General features: G+C 34.8%; 1 protein-coding gene across 1 annotated transcript in view; it reads left to right on the top strand.

Annotated features, from left to right (window-relative positions):
• The first annotated feature begins 15,563 nt into the window (after positions 1-15,563).
• LOC142350457 (uncharacterized) overlaps positions 15,564-21,721 on the top strand; it is an 86,125-nt gene continuing 79,967 nt past the window's right edge. Inside the window, exon 1 of the mRNA XM_075402305.1 lies at positions 15,564-17,675. Within this exon, the coding sequence (XP_075258420.1) occupies positions 15,720-17,675 (1,956 nt within the window). The 5' untranslated portion in view covers positions 15,564-15,719. The remainder of the gene's footprint in view (positions 17,676-21,721) is intronic.

Raw genomic sequence — 21,721 nt, 5'->3', positions numbered from 1 at the left:
GAAGAGAATTAATCGTAGGAAAGCAAAACGACCCCTGTAGTAAACATCTTCAATTGATCATGGCATGTCGTAGTTCTTGTTCACACAGTTACGAAATATGTTTGGTGCGTTGTTTGGTGCATTACCTTTTGGTGGCATGTACAAAACACTCCAAAACCAAGATTTTGGAACTGCAAGTGATTATATCGGTAACCTGAAAAATAGCAGTTTTGCTAAGAATTAGCACGAGCAAACTTGGAGGTAGGGCAGAGGAAGCAAAAAATCTACCACGATCATAAACATGTTGGACCGAATTACCGAACGGAGTAACTAAGCCTTTCGTTTAATTCAACACTAAAACTATGGCAAACGAAAAAATCAACGTTCTGTGGTGGTCCTCCTGTTACACGAAAAGTGAACGACTTAATGTTTTATCATAGGAGACTTGAAAACTCAAAATCAGCAAAAGTTGCACTACGATGGACTCAAGAAACTCAGACCTTGCTCAAAAGTAAAACAAAACGAAACAAAAAAGCTGAGAGATTTGATAGCGTTGAGAGAGAGAGAGAGGACGTGTTGATTGAAGTTGAAGTCGAGCAACAGGATACTGGAGTATGTGACGATGAAACTAAAACAGAAGAGATCCCAACTCAAACCGAAGTTGATCAACAGGGAGGACAATCCGATGAAAATTTGTTGGAGCCCAAATCTGATATCGAGGCGTGAATGGCACAACCACCCAACCAGCACAACCAACCAATACCAATAAAAATTTGGATAGTCCTTCGAAGGAGACGTCTAGTAAATCAAAAACTGCAACACAGGAACAGAGCAGCAGTACAACAAAATTTCGGAGTGAAAGTCAAAGTAGCTAAAAAAAGGGTTAAACAGAGCTCTAGTATACAAGATGTCCAGAAAAAGAATCCTACTGGAAACCATGTCAAGGCCGAGTAACAGTCAAAAATTCAGAAAAACCAAATACACCACTCGTTGCCAACCGATCTAAACTCAGCAAATTTGAGGATTATCTTTTATAAAAATAAAAACGAAGAATAAAAAACAACTGTTTTAGTAAGAGCCGCTTTGACAAGATGACAGCGGATACCATCTCATTTTTTGGTAAGACATTTGTTGTTGGCATTCTCCTGGGGTCCCTAAGAATCAAAAAAAGCAAAAATGACTGCATATAGTTTTGAAAATATTGTAAAAACGTCTAGATTTCCTCTTTGAGAAAAAAGTTGTACACAAAAACAAAAATGATTCTCTGATATCTACCGGACACGTGTTGTTTCATGAGAGTGGCAGAATCCAATAGAATTTTTGCGTAATTCAACAAACATGCACTGTCAGTGGCGTCAAGAAAAGTGGTTGGTGGAGCGATGCAGTTTTTATTCAAGGAAGCTTTCAATTGAATCCCAACAATTATCCACTTAACCGTCAATCTTGTAGAAAATTGCTAGAAGCTATATCGTTAAATTTAACGGGATTCGGGAATGAAGGTTTTATGTTTGAAAACATACTATTGAGGAAGGTACAGGAGTCCGAAACGGAAACTGAAATAAAGTCAAAATTAGCCATTGCTTTTATGAAGGGCGGCAAGAATAAAAGTGTGAAAATAGCGTATCCAATAGCTTGGCAAATCTCACTGAAACAAAACATCATCGGGAACATTGTAAGTAAAGCAAAAATACCATTGGAAAAATTGACATTGAAGTTTTGCAAACAGAATCCCAAAGACTAGGTTCGTAGGTTATTTTGGAAACCCACAAATTTTTCTTCGGAGAGGAGATAACTTTGAGAATAATTATATCCAAAAAACAGTCCAAATCAGAAACATAAAAACAGTTTTCAACCTAGCTGAGTTCTTGAATCAAATCCCAGCAGAGTTGATTGCATTGGGTGATCACCACTATGTGATGGACGAGACCATTCATGAAAGAAAATTTGTCTTACACGTTCTGAGCCGAGAAGCCAAAATAAACCATGTAGTTATGAATAAAAACAACTATCAAAATGCTTATTTTTATCAATAAAATCTAGATATAATTTCTATGGAAACAACATACACTGAAACTAAAGGGGAACGCGGATTATCAATCTTTTTTTAAAAGTAAGGAGGGTGTCCTAGGACTGCATGCAGAGGTAATAAATTGTAAACACACTGTCAAAAGTATTAGTGGAATTAACAGCTGTAAACTGTTGCACTGAGGAGATACCAATAATTGTGAGTCAAAAGGATAGTTAAAGCTATGTGCGCTATTTCAACCCAAATTCCAAAGTTTTCTATAAAAATTACACGCTTATCAAATGAAACCCTCTGTTCCCTAATGTGTTTCAAAAAGGTGATGATTCTTGGATGACATTTGGACAGAATGTGACGATAGTAGATACACCGCAAATTTCGATTTATCTTGAACAACCACAAACTGAAACTCAAATTTTTAGGAAAGTGGTTGATGGCTAATTTACAGAGAAACAATTAGGAGAAAATCGACTAGCACAAATGTACAGGCATAGTCGAAGAAAAATAACAGGAGGAGAAATTTTCAAGAGCGCAATTGAAAAGTTTACAAATGGAAAACTCTTAGCTTTTAACATATACACAAGTGATTTGAATTGGCATGAAATTCCGTGGATAAAACCAATAGGGAAAATTTATTTTCCGAAATTTAGGCACATGGTGAGAGAATTGAACTTGAATCTCATGAAATTTGTTTTAACTGCTCAATTTCTTGTTTTTTCATACGAATAATTTTATCCACTACATTTTTTTTGAAGGTGTTCAACCGCAATTGGCACTACAGCCGATTAACCCGTTAATTGAATTTAATTACATAAGCGTTCTGGAAAACCAACGGTTGCAGCAAAATCATGTCTTGAAAAGAATTGTTGAAAAAAAAAGTAAACAAGTCGTCGGGTATCAACAAAATGGCACATGAGCCGGGGGCTGTTAGCCAAGAAAAAATAACAAATCTAATTCAGCCAGAAATTTTTGCAACATCAATGGAACTTCTGGAATGATGTCAGTCTACCTAATTATGTCTAATACATTTTGTTAAGGAAACGTCATAGAACAAGAAGTGGGAGAGCATGGCAGAGGCATTGACCGAATACTAATATTCAGGAATGGAATTGGATGAAAGTCCGGGTAGAAAACAGCGAAAAGCTGGGAGTTATTTCTCTACAAATACAAGAGCAACTGAAAAATGTTCAACAAGAAAAGAATATGCTAAAAGGGCAAGTTGCCGAGTTTTGTCTGGGGACCTAAAGACAGCTTTAAAAAACACTCGTTGAAAACGAAGGGGAGCTGGAGACAGCTCGTAAAAAAGTTTTAAAAACGGCAGCAGAAGTCAAACGGTTAGAAATTAAACTTCAGGCGTAGATGAATGACAAAGAGTTGATTGTGGAAAATGACTGCAGCAGATGGAGAAAAAGTCTGCCTTCAATGAACCGCTATGCATACATGATCTTCTTTGGGTGCCACCTACTGCATCTATGGAGGAAATATCCGTTTGGAAAGCTTGGAAAGCTCAACACAATGTCTCCAAACTGCCAAAACTTTTACACGGAATCCAGATGTCAGCCTAATAAGGCCTATCATATATCAAAAACTGCAATAAATTAGTAGAAAACAATGAAAATATTAGAAACACAAGAACTACCTGCAGCAAAAAAGTCCTCCTCGCCTTATCAAGCCGGATTGATGTAATTTTATTTCAGTTACCAATTCCGCAACATTCACTGGACGTGTCTAGGACTATTCAATTGCAAGAAATTTACTCGGTTAACTCCAGTTTGGAGGCTTAAAAATACCGGAAGATCGGAAGTCCCCCTTTTGTTAATCTAGTAAGTTTTCTAAATGTTTTAGACTTTTATCTTTGTTAACGTTTTTAAATCATATTTAAAGGAAAGTTGCTCCGTCAGATGATTTCAACGACGGATCTGATAGATTGGGAGAATTATTCACTGCAAGTGCTCTCATCCTGATGGAAATCAATATGGACGCCCCTAATCAAACAGCGCCTTGTAAAATAAAGCAGGAAAACAGCCAATTACAAAAACTACTCTTTACTGAAAGTTCTATATTACTTTTGTTGAAGCGTTGAGTTGCAGGGTACAGGCAATGAAATACATTATAATTTTAGTATGTATTCACACTCATCAGTGGTTCACAACTCTCCTATAAGTACTACACACATCTCCTCTCGTGTTGAACCTGGTAACATTTTAAGTGTGAACAGATTGAAAAGAGTTCCATCAAGTTTTAGCGAATCAGATGCCTATAATTGTTTTAAGTATTGGAACTGGGTAGGTACAGACGAACTGGACCACCGGGGAAAAAAGGAGTACATAGTCTATCTTAATAACTTGCAAAAGAGCAGGAATGGAAAAATGTGCTGGTAATTCATTGTGAACTTGATCGCACCCAAAACAATTGATTGTTATGCAAATTACCAAAAATAATTGGTTAACTGGATACATGATGACCGGCAACTGCTCGAGTTCCGGTTGCAAGTGTTAGTTCAAGTTGACTTTACCGCACTTCTTTAAAGAAATTCACCATTTAAAACTGTTGATGAGTGTTATGATAGGTTTATTATCTACTATAGTGATAGAAGTACGCTTACTGATCCCATTTCGTCTCAAATATAACCTGCTGCAAATGAAACAAAATAACGTGCCGAAACTTTACACACAAAAGCTAAAATAAACGTTTTGGGACAACAATTTGCATACAGACGCTCCAAACATGTACTAACGAAAAAGTCCAGAGAATGATTGATAGATAGACAACAATTTCGTAATTCACAAATTGAGATCTTTGCCTTCTCAGTGGCGGAATTCAACAAAGTTATCCTTTATCAAAAGCCTCTCTTTTGTTAAACATTTTCTATGTAGCGCAATTCAAATCAGCCTTTGGAATTTTAATATGCTATCTTGGAACAGTTGGCAAATTGAAACTTGTTTTTTATTCTAATTCTTTAAAGATGTAATATCAACTATTATAAGAACTTGTGAAATCCAAATGCTTTCAAATAAGAAAAACCATGGGGTGTGAATTTTTTTGAGACCTACATTTTTTTGAGACCATGGGGTGTGAATTTTTTTGAGACCTACATACACAAATATTTAATAATGAGATTAACAGCCAGACTTCAGCACCATAACAGAATTATAATCACTTTTGCAAGAGTTTTCTCAAACCAATAGTCTAATAAGAAAACAAAAATACAAGAAAAGTTAATAGATTCTGGGTCTACCTTAGCAGTGCTGTAGTACCAAAAAACAGTTGATCTATACTTCTGATACCTTTTTGATACCTCTGTTCGTTTGTTTGCGACAACGCACCAAAATTATTATCTTCTAGTATATATTCGTTAACACCAACTACAAGAACCATCAAAGTTGCGTAAACATATTTTAACGATATTATGTACCTTATTTTAGCTTAACCAAACATTGGCTCTTTCAAATCAATTCGAGCTAGAGTGGACGAAAATTTTACTTTGTATAATTTGGAACAGAATATAAATTATTATCTACACCTCCCAAAAAATTTTAAACACATATTGACAAATTGTTTTATATTTCGAAAAACATGAACCATATAGTAGTTAATCTTGGTCAGTTTTTTAGTCGTCTTTGCTTATGTAATGTACTATTCCACTGACACAGTTGGATAAGTGTCATACTACTAATCCTATATATCTTATCACGACGAACAAACTACTTTACAAAGCTTAACCAGTTGACTGGTTTCAATACATATAAGGAACAAGCACCCTCAGAATCAGTCTAACATATTGTACTCTTCCGTCTTCTCTTTCTTCTTTTTGGCCAATTTTAGTTTTGGAAAAAAAATTTCTAAATAAATTACGTGCAAGTTTAAATGTTATTTATATGTAGCTGTTATAACACAAAGTATTCTCCTAACAACAACACTGTTCATAAAGAAAACATATTGTAATATAGACAAATCATTATAAAGAGAATCAAATTACAGAATACGAATAGCAACTTGCCGTAATTTACACACCAAATCAAACACACCAAAGAGATTATAAAGACAACGTTTTGCTTGCAGGCGCTTCAGAAGAAATACTAACAAAAAGTTCCCTTGACATTTTGATGGATTGACAGTTTGACAGTTCACAAAATTATATTTTTGCCTTTGCAATGGTAACTAATCAACAGATTTACAATGACTCCCTTTTGCGCCTTGAGCTTTATTACGCAATTCAAAGAAACTTTTGGAATTTCAATGTACTATCTTGAAACAGTTGTCATTTTAATCAATTGCTTGTTTTGTTTCAAATGCTCTAAACTTAAAATAAAAACCATTATAAGAGCTTGTTAACAAGGGGGCATGGAAAAATTTTTCAAGACCTATATACAACCTTGCTATTCTATCCTTTTCAAAACAACTTTTATTATTGAGATCAAAAGCGAGCCTTCAGCAATATATCAAGGTCACAATTTTTTGCGAAAAATTACAAAATTTGCAAAATTTTTTTTTTCATACTTGGAATACAATTGGAAAGCTGATAAAATCGAAAGAGGCTAAATTGAAAAAATAATCAACAACAAAAACAAGTCAGTACCCTAAAACACACGAAGAGTTGAAGAGTCAGGGTCTGCCTTAGCAACGTTTTAGTACCGAGAAAAATTTGATGTAATTAATAGATATTTTTTGATATGTTCAACTTGGCAATCAGAATCAGTTAAACAAACTAGCGCTCTGTTCATTTGTTGTGGACACGACATAAAAAAATTATCTTCAAAATTATCATCTTTAACACTAACTTATTAATCAAAGGAGCATCAACCTACTTTAACGACAAAAATTAGATTTCTTTACCGTTCTTAAACATTAGTTTTTCCAAGTTATTGCAAGCTATAGCGGATGAAAAATTAATTTTTGTTTATTTTGTAACACTATAATATAGTCTCCATACGTCCCAAACGTGTTTAAGTACTAATTTACAAGTTTTTGTATATTTCGAAATGCATGAATCACAGACTAGTTCATCTTGGTCAATTTTTTATCGTTTTCGATTTGTAAGGTACCATTACATTAACACAGTTGGTTAAGTGTCATACTACAAATCTTGTGTTTCTTATCACGGGCTTATTTTGCGAAACTTTAACTAATTGATTGGCTTCAATACATACGAAGTAAAGAGCTCTCAGAAGCAGCCTTACATGTTTTACCCTTTTTTCTTCGCTTTCTTCATTTCGGCAAGTTTTTTTTGAAAAAGTTTCTAAATACCTTACCTGCAAATTTGAATATTACTAATAACTAGCTGTTATAATACAAATTTTCGTTCCAACATCCTTACTGTTCGTAATTGAAACATCACTTCTTACAGACAAATCAAGATCGAACAAACGGAATATACGAAATACGAAGTTATAATAATAACCATTATAAAAACTTTTTAAAACTTTCACAAATATAAAACAAAGGGATGCGGAAAAAATATTTCATGATCTAAGTACAACCTTTGTATTCTATCCGATTCAGACAAATTTTTTTTAATGAGATCAAAAGCCATTCTTTAGCACTAAACCTAAACAAATATAATTTTTGCAAGAGCGTTCTCATACCAATAAAAAGAATTGGAAAGCGGAACGAATTAAAAAAAGACTAATTTTAAAAAGAAATCAACAACAAAAAACAAGTCAGTACCGTAAAATACATGAAGAGATAAAGATTCAGGGTCTACCTTATCAAACCTATAGTACCAAAAAAATTGATATATCTCTTAGATAATTTTTTGATGCGTTGAACTACGCAAACAAAATCCCGTAAACAATCTACCGTTCTGTTCAACATTTGCTGAAAATACATGAAAATAAGTCTTATTCTAATATATCTTCGTTAACCCCAACTGTAATGATCAAAACCGCATCAAATTAATTTAACTGCAAAATTTAGGCTTTTTTGTTTACGTTCGTTTCGAACGTTAAGAGCTCTATTGAACGGAAAATTTACTTTTGTTAATTTTGGAACCTTATAGGTTAGTTGGTAGACGACCTATTCTTTTTTTCAGTACTAATTTAGATGTTTTTGCTGGGTCGATTATTAGTCACTTTTTTTCTACAGTCCTATTGGACTTATACGGTGGGATAAGTGTCACACTACTAAGCCTGTGTACCATATCACCAAATAATTTTTCAAAACTACCATTTGCTTGGCTTCAACATAATATGCACTTCTTTTGACAAGTTTTACTTTTGTAATTATCTCTAAACACATTATTTGCAAATTTAAATGTTACTCTTATATACACTATGGTACCAAATAGCTACGTACACCTAAAAATTTTTAAAAAAGCAATAGAAACAACAAATAATATAACATTTTGAGTTCAAATTAGTTCTCTAATAACGCGTTATTACACCTCTAGCTTTTTTAACGTCTAGTAGACGGTTTGTATAGTTTTCATACAGGTTTCTCACGACATCTGCGTCAATTTCATTCCAAATTTCATACACTTTTTCTTCTAAATTTTCCCAAAAACTGTCTGTTTTCGTAATCGCTGCTTCAAAATCGCCCATAAATTTTCAGTAGGATTCAGATCCGGACTGTATGCTGGCCATTCCAGTACCTCCCACTCGTTTTTTTGGAAGAAATTGCCGATAGTCTTCGATTTAAGCACAGGAGCATTATCTTGCTGAAAAATAAGGTCCAGGAAATGCATTTTTTCTTCGTAATTTTTCAAAATTTCCAAATAAGCGACAGCGTTTAGCTTGTTTGGACACTTAACAAGCAATTTCCGTCCATCTGATTGTATTGCACCCCTAAACATAAGTGAATGTTTGTCCGAAATCAAAATGTTTGTGTTTTTTTCAAGAAATCTCGTTCCATTTCTCCGCAAAACTCTAACGATTCCGTCGCTGGAGATGCGCACCCTTGTTTCATCAGTAACAACCACATTCTGCCAGAAAGAGAACGGCTTTTTGAGCATATTGATACACCATTTTGAACGAAAACACTTGCTTTTCTTCTTCAAACTGACTTTTTTTTGCAGCATTTCTTGAAAAAACGCCATATTTTTTGAGAATTTGTCTAACTGTATCTCTGGAAATTGTATCGTAGCAACAGAAAGCGTTATGAGCCACACGAATTCGCTCCAGTGAAGTTTTGGAATCTTTCAAAACATCGGCAACTATTTTTTTTTGATTTTTTTGACAATTTGGTGGGTCTTCTGCTCTATTTTTGGGCCTCGAAACTGTTGTTTTTCAAGTAACGGTTGTATGCATACTGTGCTCTGGATCTTGATTTTAATTTGAGTTGCTTTTGTTTTTTTATACCATGAAGTTCCGACATCTCTTAGCGTAACAACTTGGCAAACGGTATAATAACAAAGCGGTTTAACCATCTTTTCTGTTTAAGCGGAGAAAGTGAGAATGAAATATCTCTTAAAACTTCTAAATTTCACACCTTTTTTCACGCCTTGTCGCAAATCATGCTTATGAAGCACGAATTATGCTTTAAAAGCAGAAATCATGCTGTACGTAGCTTTTTGGTACCATAGTGTAATTCTTATAATACAAATTTTACTCCCAACAACAATACTGTTTATAGATAAAGCTTCAATTCATATAGACCAATCAACATCAAATCAATTAGGAAAAATCATTTCTTCACGAACTAAGAGAATTTAAATTCAAATTTTTTTTGAAAATCCAAGTTTTTCGGTTTTGTATTTACATTTTTTCTTTACTAAACCTTCTTTATGCTACTTTGGTACTATCTAACATTTAAATATTTTTAAACTTTCCGCAAACAGGATTTGATGTTCTTTTTTCCTGGATCATTGGGTATGGATCTAAAGCTTTCAAATTATTTTCGAAGAAGAAAAAGAAAGAATTACATCTCACCTCACTCATTCTACAATTCCAGTTTCGTGATATTTGGGAATGTGATAGGAATAACACCTGTTTCACCTCAGTGGAAAATAATAGCGTTCTTAGCAAAATTTGATCCAATTAAGTCCTAGCCAACTGAAATAGATCTTCAAACATGTTACACAATGTCCACGGAAATTTAAAATCAAGATTTAAAAATCAGGAAAATCTGATAGTGGCTGTATAGCATGTTTCTGATACTATTATTATGTTCAACGTAAAAAGACAAAAACTAAAACTTCGGATATAACTTTTTAAACTCACCTTCAATTCACACAGTTTACGTTGTTTTTCTTTTATGCAAGCAAAACCCAATCTTCGAAGTTAATAAACCAACCAGTTTATCTTGCATAGAATATGAATTTTACATCAATAGCAAAATTTTTGAATTAAAATTATAACAGAAAACAATTATTTTTGATGGTTACCTCACTCTTGCACCTGTTTTGTTATTTACCCTAAAAGAAGTACACAAAGAAAATTTTTATCAATTAACAGTCGACCCTGCCACAGTGGATTCGAACTGATATTTGCTGTGGGAAAGCCAATTTATGTTCCGCATAATTTTACTTGCAATGCTACGAATATCCCAATGAGTTTAACAAACGATATAAACACGGAATCACTAAATGAGAATGACAATTCAAAACAAAATTGACATTTTCCTTTCAAATGAACTCATTACAACTACAGTGTTCGTGAAAACGTTTTACTATCATTGACAATATTTTAGCTATAAGAAAATTATTATTTTACTTCGAAAATGGCGACACATGTACCTCGTACCATAGCTTTAACACAATCTTCACCAAACTGGAAATTTTTTATAGGTTTATCATTTCAACACAACGGCGTAATCAGTGTGCTTGACTTAGATTTTCTGTAATGATGTTCCATTTCAACCAACGCCTAGCTCAAGTCAGGTCCTTTCGGAAACTTTTCCTTAAATAACCTCTGGATGATATACGTCATTTATTATCATCCATTTAACCGAATGGGAAAATGTTCTTAAAAGAACTTACAAACACGATGCATTCGGCGATTTCTAATCATCGTCGAATAAGAAGCCAATTTTCATATCAAGCTGAGTGCCTTGAAGTAAAGTATCTCTTCCTTGATTTTATGTTTCTATAATTGTCTTCTGTAAATGTATTATGATTTTTTTTTACCATAAAAGACAAAAAATTACTCGAAACGAACTATAGTTTACTCATTGGCATATATATATATATATATATATATATATATATATATATATATATATATATGTAAGTGTTTAGGTATATATATATATATATATATATATATATATATATATATATATATATATATATATATACCCGGGTTGGCTCTTCTTAGAAACCATATACAAGACCATATATGGTTCCATAGACGAAGCGCATTGATTTCGTGTATGATCAGGCTATGGTATCCAAGAAACCATAAATGGTCTTGGATATGGTTTCCATGAAAACAGACGAGTGCTTTTCTGTGATTAATAAATCAAAGCATTGAAACTTTCTCTTACTGCCGTGTTGTTTTTCTCAAGCTTTCGAAATTATTCCTTTTGAACAATCTTTGTCTAAAAAGAATCAAGTTTTAGAGTAAAGAAGCAATGATGTTGCGCATTCAACAGAATTTCCTTGCTAGAAGGTTCTAAACGTTCCTACTCTTTCATTGTTTGGTGTGAAAGCTCCTTATGCGTTGTAAAAGATTTTTTGGAGTTAAAAAAATAAGTTGCACAAAAGTTTTATGATCTTGGATGGGCCATGAAAGTCTATGGTCTTGGAAATGTTATCTGAGACACCATAAAATTTTTTCACAACTAATTTTTAAATCTCCATTTTTATCGTCTGAAACCCGCATAGGACGTTGTTAAAATCATTTTTGTGTCAAAAAAAGATGTTGCACATAAAAAGTTTTATGATGTTGCATGGGCCATAAAAGTCTATGGTCTTGGATATGGTATCCAAGGCACCATAGAAATAAAAATTTTGTTGAAATCCAATGGCAACTACGATAGATTTGTTGTACTACGTGGTCCAAAAGACGTCATTTGAGTTGACCTTTAATTTTTTGTATGGTCTTATGTATGGTATCAAAGAAGCCATAGAACCATACATGTCTTACGTATGGTTTCCAAGAATCATTTACGGTGGTCATCCCCCCGGGTATGAAGCCAAATCAGGCATAAAACTTACTTTATAAATCTATGTAATTGAATTACCGATTGTTTGTGTACTTATGCATCCCAAAAACATTGGGAATTCTTTTTTGTCTTTACAAATATTGGAATACCTATCCCAGAAGAATAAGAAAACAAAGTTTATAACTGCTTTTCTTTCCATTCGGTATTGCCCCATTTCTGGTACTGCTTCCACACAACGTTACTTTACGAAAAACTTTTATTGACTCTCTTATCAAATCTAAAACAAATTTTCAGGCTTATCCAAAAATCTTCGCAATTCAGTACATACTACTAAACATGGCTGAAATAACGTTGCTAAAACTGCCTGAACCACATGGTTGCTGATCAAAATTTAATACAAGGCAGTGTTTTTATTATTTTTTTTTCTACCATAAATGAGGTTGAGCTGTAGTATTAATGCTGCTAGAAAAAAACGGATAATTAATCCGTTTAATCCGACATATACATGCTGACTATACAGAGAAGATACGCGTTAATTACAACTACATTCTATACGCAAAAAATTATAGCACGCTTAGACTGAAATTCCTTTAGTATTAACACTTTTCGCTTCTACAAGTGAACTTTCGTCACCCTAAGCCTGGATCACCTCGACTAAAATCAAGACTGCAAATAAGAGTTCCTTCTTGTAGGCGTCCCGATATTGATTAACAGTACCTACAACAACATAAATTGCATGTGGTTTTTAGAAGTTGAAATAAAGACTTTTCGGCGCCCGAGAAGTAATTATTGATTACTTCTATTTTTCAGCTTTTTATTAATTTTTCGAGTTTCAAAGATTAATCCGTGCACCAGAGAATTTATCCAACTGCCTTCCTGGGATCAATAATTAAAAGAGGGAATACTTCGCTATAAAAGTGAGCGTGTGATTCGCTCCCTACCGTCCATATCTGTGATGAATTGATCAAAATCTCTTTTGAATTTAATATAAACTTCTAAGCAATTTAGTATTAGAAACAAAAATTGGATATAGTATCAATCCTAAAACTGACTCAATAACGACAGCACATCACCACGCCCACCCAAGATAACTCTTCAACAGATTAGCCATCTGAATCTAAAGTTTAAGCTTGTCTTTGTAGCCTATTTTTTCAAATCCTGGAACAAACAGGTCAAAGGTTTATAACTTTGCCTGTGAATTGTTAAACCCTTTATCAAGCTACACTGAGTAAAAGATGGGCCTAATTTGATAACATATAGCTGAATAGTTTTCACGAAAAGCAGCTGTAGCATAAAAAATTCTCAGAGCGTCTCAAAAAAATCAAACTTTTACTTATTAACGCTTGGCTTCCGGTATAATTTGAGGAATGATAGCTTGCTATCTAGCCTCCTTCTAGATTTGCAGGTGAGTTTCATAAAGAAGCGGGAAAAGTTTAATGAAGAAATTTTCAACATAATTTCGCGAAAAAATTGCCTAAGACTGTGCTAAAATCATATCCATCCAACAGAAAAAAAGTGTTGAAAACGGAATCGTTTTCTCAGATTGGAATTTAATTAACCACTGCGTCGTTCAAGGACCAGTTCTCGGGCCCCTAATTTTTTTTACTGTATATTAACGATTTTTCGGAAAAAATAAAAAGCGAGGAGGTTTTACAATTCGCAGAAGATACATGTAAAATGTTTTACTCAGACAGAAATCAAGGCCTTCCTATAAAGACCTGCTATATTTTACTAATAAAAAAGATCAACCGCCTTCCAATGAATTTCATTATAATGGAAGTATCGTAAAACAGAAGGTCAATTGTTGTTATTTGTGCTTAATGATTGACAATAAATTGAAATTTGACTTGGAACTAAACAAAATTTTGAGAAAAATAGCAACTGCTATCAGATGAATCCTACTTAGCGAGGTTTCTAATACCGTTTAAAGCCCGAATTGTTCTTTGTAAATCATTTGTCTTGTCGCATTTTAGCTTTAGAGCAAGTTTTGTCCAATCTCTGCCAGCCTCATGAGTTCAGAGAATAAACAGACAAATAAATTTGGGGTATTGAGGCTTGCGATATGCGTGAAAAGTTAAATGTTTGTGCTTAATGATTGACAATAAATTCCAATTTGACTTTGAACTAAACAAAATGTAGATAAAAATGGCAACTGCTATCAGATGAATCTACTTAGTGAGGTTTCTAATACCGTTAAAAGCCCGAATTGTTCTTTGTAAATCATTTGTCTTGTCGCATTTTAGCTTTAGAGCAAGTTTTGTCCAATCTCTGCCAGCCTCATGAGTTCAGAGAATAAACAGACAAATAAATTTGGGGTATTGAGGCTTGCGATATGCGTGAAAAGTTAAATGTTTGTGCTTAATGATTGACAATAAATTCCAATTTGACTTTGAACTAAACAAAATGTAGATAAAAATGGCAACTGCTATCAGATGAATCTACTTAGTGAGGTTTCTAATACCGTTAAAAGCCCGAATTGTTCTTTGTAAATCATTTGTCTTGTCGCATTTTAGCTTTAGAGCAAGTTTTGTCCAATCTCTGCCAGCCTCATGAGTTCAGAGAATAAACAGACAAATAAATTTGGGGTATTGAGGCTTGCCATATGCGTGAAAAGTTTGACAGCGCAAGGGATCTTCTATTAAATGATAACAATTCTGCCCGCAGAGCTTTTCATTAAAAAAAATTCTTTAAAAATTTTTTTGATTTAATTAAGCTTTACAAGAAAAGCAGTCAAATATCCAAAAGATGTTTTGTGGGAAAATGTGAGATGAGAGAAAAATCCAGAGCTGTCTAATTTTTTTCCGAAAAATATGTGTCAATCTACATGGAGCGACTAATCAATAACCAGAAATTTCTTGAGAGAAAGAAAAAACTTACCAATAGAAATCCGAAAAAGATATGCAAATAAAGTTTAAAGAGCAGATAACTAGAGAAATGATCAAACTGCATGAACGTGTTCAAATAGGTAGACAAGTGCAAGGTTTTAGAAATTGATTTTACAAGTATTTTCGGGACCAAACTTTTCTTAAAGTTTGAAGTGATTGTTAAATGTTAAACATTAACCAAACTTTTGTTATGTTTATAAAGTTTTGAATTGACACTTTACAGATTTAAAAATTGCTAAGTAGACTGGTTATTGTAAAACAAATTTCAAAGAAAAGGAGAACCACCATTTTCCTAGATAAGATAGAAGCTTTCTTGAAGTGCTTGAGACGTATGTTACTTCATCCAGTGCCACGAATCCGATCTAAACTAATGTTGCTTTTTTAAACCATTTGCTTTTCAATTCACCACAAGGTAGAGTAAAGCTAAAATTGAACGGTCAGACCGTTATACGCTCATTTTCTTTCGAAAAACAAAACCATTCAAAAGAATAGACAGACTGTAATTGAAACTCTGTTTTATCTTTTATGCGTTTCTAAAAAAAGAGTTTCCAAAACAAAGAGAAAGTAAAATTTTATTTCTGCACGTTATTTTTTCGCAAGCTTGAACAATAAATTAGTCTGTTTATAAACTCAAATTTATATTGCACAGTTATACTTGCAAGCGTTGAGACACGTGTTTATTAAATTTTGATTCTGTACAAACGAGCTTCAATTTAATCGAGTCCTGTTTGATTCCACAATTTGTTAGTTTTAATTTGCCTAATTTTCAAATTATTTACGAACTGCAGAAAATGGTAAGTGCTTTGGAAGATGAATTGACGGCAAACTTGGTAGTCCTTCCGTCGCCACCGAGGCTCCTTTCGGAACGATTTAGTCCGATGGTGAAAACAATATTAAGCCACAGTGAATTAATTCGAACGCTGATGTCTCAGAACCTGAAGGGCTTAGTAATACGCCGACAACCAGAACAGTTCAGTAATCTTTTTTCTGATGGCGAATCACAAGGCTGTATTTATATTCCGTCTACTAAAGCAAACAAAATTTTCATTATAAAAATTCTACGCAACTTTTCGACTAATTTTGTTGATTCAATCACGAAGTCATTACAAAACCAGCTGGAATGTATTGACCAGATTTTGTCCACCGTTGTGAATCAAATAACAGTTTATCCTTCTGAAACAATTCATGTTGAAATTCTAATTAGCGTGCTAGGAAAAATGGTGAGAAACGAGGTACAAGGATACTTAGACACCATAGAAGAACGCATTTCAGGCGAACGAAAAGGTATGGAAATAAACTGCTCTCAGTTGTTTTTCAATTCATGGAATTTCGGAAGCAAACTGTTAGATTCGACCAAAGTGCAAGAAACACAATCGAATAGGCTAGTTTTTGAAATATGTCAGTTTTATGCAGAAAATTTTCAACAAGAAGAACAGTATCAAATTTTGAGTGACGGCCAGAAATTTGTAAACAGTGAAGCAACTAACTTGCAAAATGTTGCGGCGGTTTGCAAATTATATGACATTTTTTTCCCAAACCGAAGCAGCAAAATTGAATTCATTCCTGACATTAACGAATTTTCTGATAGCAAGCTATATGAAAAACAAGACAGCCGTTGTCATATTTATGAAGGTGAAGTTGAACAGCTCATAAAACTTTTATCGACGGTTAAACGGCGTTCAGGGGTTTTTTTGCGTGGGTTCAGCCAGCGACATTTACAGACCATCTTGGAACCAAATGAAATCAAAACTCACGAATTTGAAATTGACTGGCTATATCTGGGAGGACAGCGTATAGCGGCAATTGAAGCCAGCTTGCCAGAGGTTTGTCAGAAACCAACCAAAACAATTATTAACAAAATTGAACAATGCATAACAAGAACGATTCCACAAATTTTTCTGATATTGTATTCAATGTGGCAGATTTACTCAAAAACTAATAACGATGAAACGAATCAATTCCTGCTCGAAGCGTTAGAAACATTCCAGTGTATTGTGTACCTCCCCAACGTGGCTTTTGCTGTATTTGAAAACGAGATCAAAGAAATGGCACAAAAGCTTCAATGCAAACAAAAGGCCAAGGATAAGAGAACAGCATTACCGAATCGCTTTCGTGCTCTACTGGAGAACAATAAACAGCAAGTTGTGAAGTATTTGAAGTTCTTATTGTCTACAGAAGACGAGAACAATGTCTGTCAAGTTCGATTTGTTGAGATTGATGAGAATTTTGGAATCAGGGATTGCAAACCCACTTTCGACAGTCTCCTCCAGATGCATGATACCACCTGCGCAAATAAATTTTTGCAATATGCGTCTGCTTTGTTTGCCATTAGTGGTTTAAACATTATCCCAAAAAAATCAAAATCTTTGATAAATCTTGATGAAAAATACATGACCTCATTTACAAATTGGACTCAAAAAATCAACTGCGATCCAGCAGCTGCAAACCGTTTTGTTCTCAGTCCCCAGCAGCACCGATTGCTAAGTGATCAAACGAACACTCACTTGATAATAACAGGCCAGCCAGGCACTGGAAAAACATCTCTTCTTCTTTCTAAATGCGAACAGATGGCGTTGAACCCAGACGTCAAAAAAGTTTACTTCTTGTATGGTCGCTCCAGAAGATTGTTCGGAGGAACTATCGAGAGTTGTGTAGACAAAAAATGCAGTGAGGAGTTGAAAAATAAATTGGAAGTTCACGGCCTGGGGTTTCCCTTTGCTTCCTCTGCTTTGGATGCAACTGTACCAGTCAGTTTTCCATACGTTTCCAGTGAACACGTTAGCAATAACAATTTTTTTTCCAAGAGTTCAGTTGGAGTCCGGTTAAGAGACAAATTATCATTCGCATTTCTCAAACAAAACATATATGGTTGGGGTTTGTTTTAAAATGCATAGTTCAATTCAGAAACAAAAAAACAAGGACTATTTACAAAACAACATGTATTGTCTTTGCATTTATGCTGGAAAAAATGTCCGACATTTTATTCGTGCACATTTGGCTCACCACTTCCAGAAATCTGTTTATTATACCAAAAACTGTCAGTTGATACTGCAAGTATTCAATTGAAGGTTAAATGTTTTTGGGAAAAAATCTTTTTAAAAATAGAACCTGTTTCAATCTGAACTACATGAATGGGTAATAAGGGAGATTTTTTTTGATGAAGTAGTAGGAGCCTATATATAGAAAAAACTTGTAAGGTTAAATCTTTCTGGAAAAAAGTCATGACTCAAAGTAATTTGATCAAAATTTTGAAACCTATTTCTCAAATTAGGACAAAACTTTTTGTTCCATAATATTGGTTAGCCAACAGAAGCATCTTTTGTCATCGCAAAATAAATCCCTCACTTCGACCCCCTTTGTTATCTCTGTTACTCACGTCCCTCAATTAGTTAGGTTAACCAGTAAAAGAATTTTATCAGAGTCATGCCATTTCTGGCAAAATTTTTCTTAGTTATTTTTTAGATCTTGGACAGCTATTTTGATATCAACGCATAGGGTTTGAAATCATTTTTAGTTCAAAACCTTTTGCAGACTAGAGCCAACTTTTTTACAAGTCTGATCACTACTCGCAACTCTTAGGGAGATAGCTTTCTTCTTTCAGTGGCGAGGACTTTGTGACAACATTTCTGACACAAAATAATGTACCATTTGACACAATTAAGTAGATGGAACAAAAAATGGTTGATACAGGAGTTTTCCGAGTAACTGCGATGTAAACAAGATGGATTAAACGAAACTTTCTTTTACAATAAGGTGTTTTTACTAGTCGCGTGTCATGTGAGCAGCAGACTTATCACCGCAAAGCTACCTAGGACGAGGTGCCCGGCCCAAATCAGTCAGCTGTGAACAGACCATCCAGACCAAACTCGGTTCTGATTAGTCAGATTTGAGTCGCACACAGGGGATACCAGACTGACTTAAGTCGCGCACTGATTTTTTTAAGGGGACTGACTCTTTTGTTTGGTTGGACCTCTCGGTTCTGAGCAGGTTTTCCCAACTCTGTTAAGGTTTTTGTTCGGACCGTACAACTCTGAATTCTGGAAATTCAGACTATCCAGACCATACCACTCAACTATGCATACCCTAGACATCGCTATGGTTAGACTATCCACACTCCGGGCGGGTCCAGACCTTAAGTAGTGTGCTATCAGAACTTGCAGACTCCGGACAGAGTCTTGTTCAGTCTATCCAGGCCGTAGATTGTGCTGACAGACTCTGTGGAGTAGTTTTGGTTTAATCCTCGGGCACGACCCAAGTCGGTGTGATGAGGGCTGGCATGGGTCGCGCACCTACGCCTGGGTAATACCAAATTTTAAAAAACTGAACAAATTAGGCCTGTAAAATTTAAATACCTAAAACAGGGTAATTGGCTAATCTTTTGTCAATAAATAAGCATAATTTTTTTAAAATGGTGAGGTCTAAATTTACGTAACCTTAAATGCGAAGAACTGACGATAAACCAATCAATGCAATGAATGTCAGTTTAGTTCACAAACTTTTAGTTCAGAGGCTTCAAACCAACTATGATGCGTATAATGAATGATCAAAAACTATCGACCCTTCGAACCAGACCTGTCGGTTCACTAGATTTTAAAAATGAATTGATATCTGGCTTTGACCGCTGGAGATTTCTAAATTTGAGAAAATTTTCACTGCTTATCTTCAAATTTTTTTCTGCTTAAATCTGTGAGCTATTGCTGGGCTATTAAACTGACATAACCGATGAAGAATATTTTTAAAAATTCACGAAACCATTCTGTGCTAATGTTTAGACAAAGTTCTCATCAAATATCATAAGATAAACATCAATAAACTTCCCGTTACAAAAAAAACTAGCAGCCAAAAACTCTATGGCAACGACATAAGTGTAGATTGGCAATATAAAAAAACACTGCTCTTGTTGTTATCAGTGCAGCTCCATTAAATATTTTACGGCATAACATTTTCAAACGTCAACTAAAAATTTTTCAAGAACCCAAGAGATTCCAAACAAGTAAAGATGGTCGTCCTTCATGACCGTCTCGGTTTTCTGCAGTTGCTAGAGTTACAACGCCATTCTTACCGGTTTGTTTTCTGCAACTGTAATTTGGTAATTATCTTTTTTGTACCACACCCCGCCATCCACACTAGCTAAAATATAAGAAGTTTCTGTTGCTTGCTTTTCACCCAGTTGCTTCGAATTGGGATTTGAGATAAAAATTCTGTTGTCCAGCGTTGCCAAATCTTATAATTTTAGTTCTGTGCTATTCAAAAGCTTTTGAGAAAACCAGCGTTATATTCGGTTGACGTTGTGATACGGTTGTACCATATTAAGTTCATGTTTATTAATTTTTACTAAATTATTTTATGTTTGCTCTTGTCAGGCTATAAGTCATAGTTCACCTACATTTAATTTACCGCCGACTAAGTATTTATTCATTCTCTAGAATCTTATTACTGAATTCAGTTGCATTCAATCTCTTCTGTTTTGCACTAATCGAGATCCTATCGGATTTGAGGAGGAATTCCACTCTCACTAATTTTGTCTGCAGTCGCAGCACGATTGCTAAGTAAATATAAAAGTGGTAATCCCACAACTCAGTAAAACTTGGATTCGCATCTCGAATCCATTCATCTAATTCTAAGTGGATTTGTGACACGAATTGTATCTCTACAGTCAGGGATATCACATGGCGCAGTCAGCAACTAAAGTACGTGCACTCTTGGGAATCGAGCCCTTTTGGGAAAAACCAACACTTGAACCTCCATTGCGATGGGATAGATGGCAGATCATGCTAAAATTGGCTATCAAGGCTAAAGAAGGCATTTCAATTGACATTCTCCTTGAAGACCCTCCTGACAAAGTCACCCTACCCCCAAAACCTATTTACGAGGATGATGTCGAAAATAGCACAGCTCAAAGTGAACGAGATCGACGTACCAAAAATGAACAGCTCAAAAATTCGTGGCTCAATCGATGTCGAAAATAGAACTTGTTGGCATACTGTGTGGAGAAAAACCTTGGAAATATTGTGATAGCAAAGCAGTCTCTCTAACATACCTCAGCTTGGGAATGGAAGGGAGACGAATATTTGGTTCTCAAGAACCGAGTATTCAGATCGATAGAGTAACAAAAAAAGTTCTTTGGGAATGCCTTGATAGGGTGTTCACTAAGCAAAGAAATATCACATTTGATCGATACACATTTCTCACTAGAAAACAAATGAAAGGAGAACCTGTGGAAAAGTTCTACGGGTGTCTTCGAGAGTTGTCTCTAAACTGCGATCTAGGAAGTCACGAGGAGTCGATCATTCGGGATGCCTTCATAGCTAATATGCAAGATGGCGAGATCCAAAGGGAGCTACTCAAAGAAACACGGACGGCTAAAAAAGCTGTTGAGGTTGCGATGAACATTGAAATGGGAATACAAAACCAATTAAAAATTTCTGGAACTCCAACTCCCACCACTACAAATGAAATTTCAAGTCAATCGATAAATAATGTTCAGGGATCGTGGAATAGATCCCAAGCACCGACAAACCAGTTCGCCAAACCTACGATATACCCAAATTGTGGCTATGGCTGGACTCCTTCTCATAGATAAAACTGTCCTGCCCGCGGAAAAACTTGTAAAAAGTGTGGAATTGCTAACCACTTTGCAAAAGTTTGCCGCAAATCCAAACAATCCAATAAACCAAAACCTAGAGTAAATTATGTAGATGACTCGGTTTCTGAGGCGGCTACAGTAGGTACTTCGGCAACGGTGGCGGAACAAGTTAACAATATCAGCAGACTTCTACAGCAGAAGAGCATC

This window comes from Convolutriloba macropyga, chromosome 12, assembly GCF_964194025.1.
Source record: "Convolutriloba macropyga chromosome 12, txConMacr16.3, whole genome shotgun sequence".
In the NCBI taxonomy this organism is placed as follows: Eukaryota; Metazoa; Xenacoelomorpha; order Acoela; family Convolutidae; genus Convolutriloba; species Convolutriloba macropyga.
This window is presented reverse-complemented; position numbering and strand designations above follow the sequence as displayed.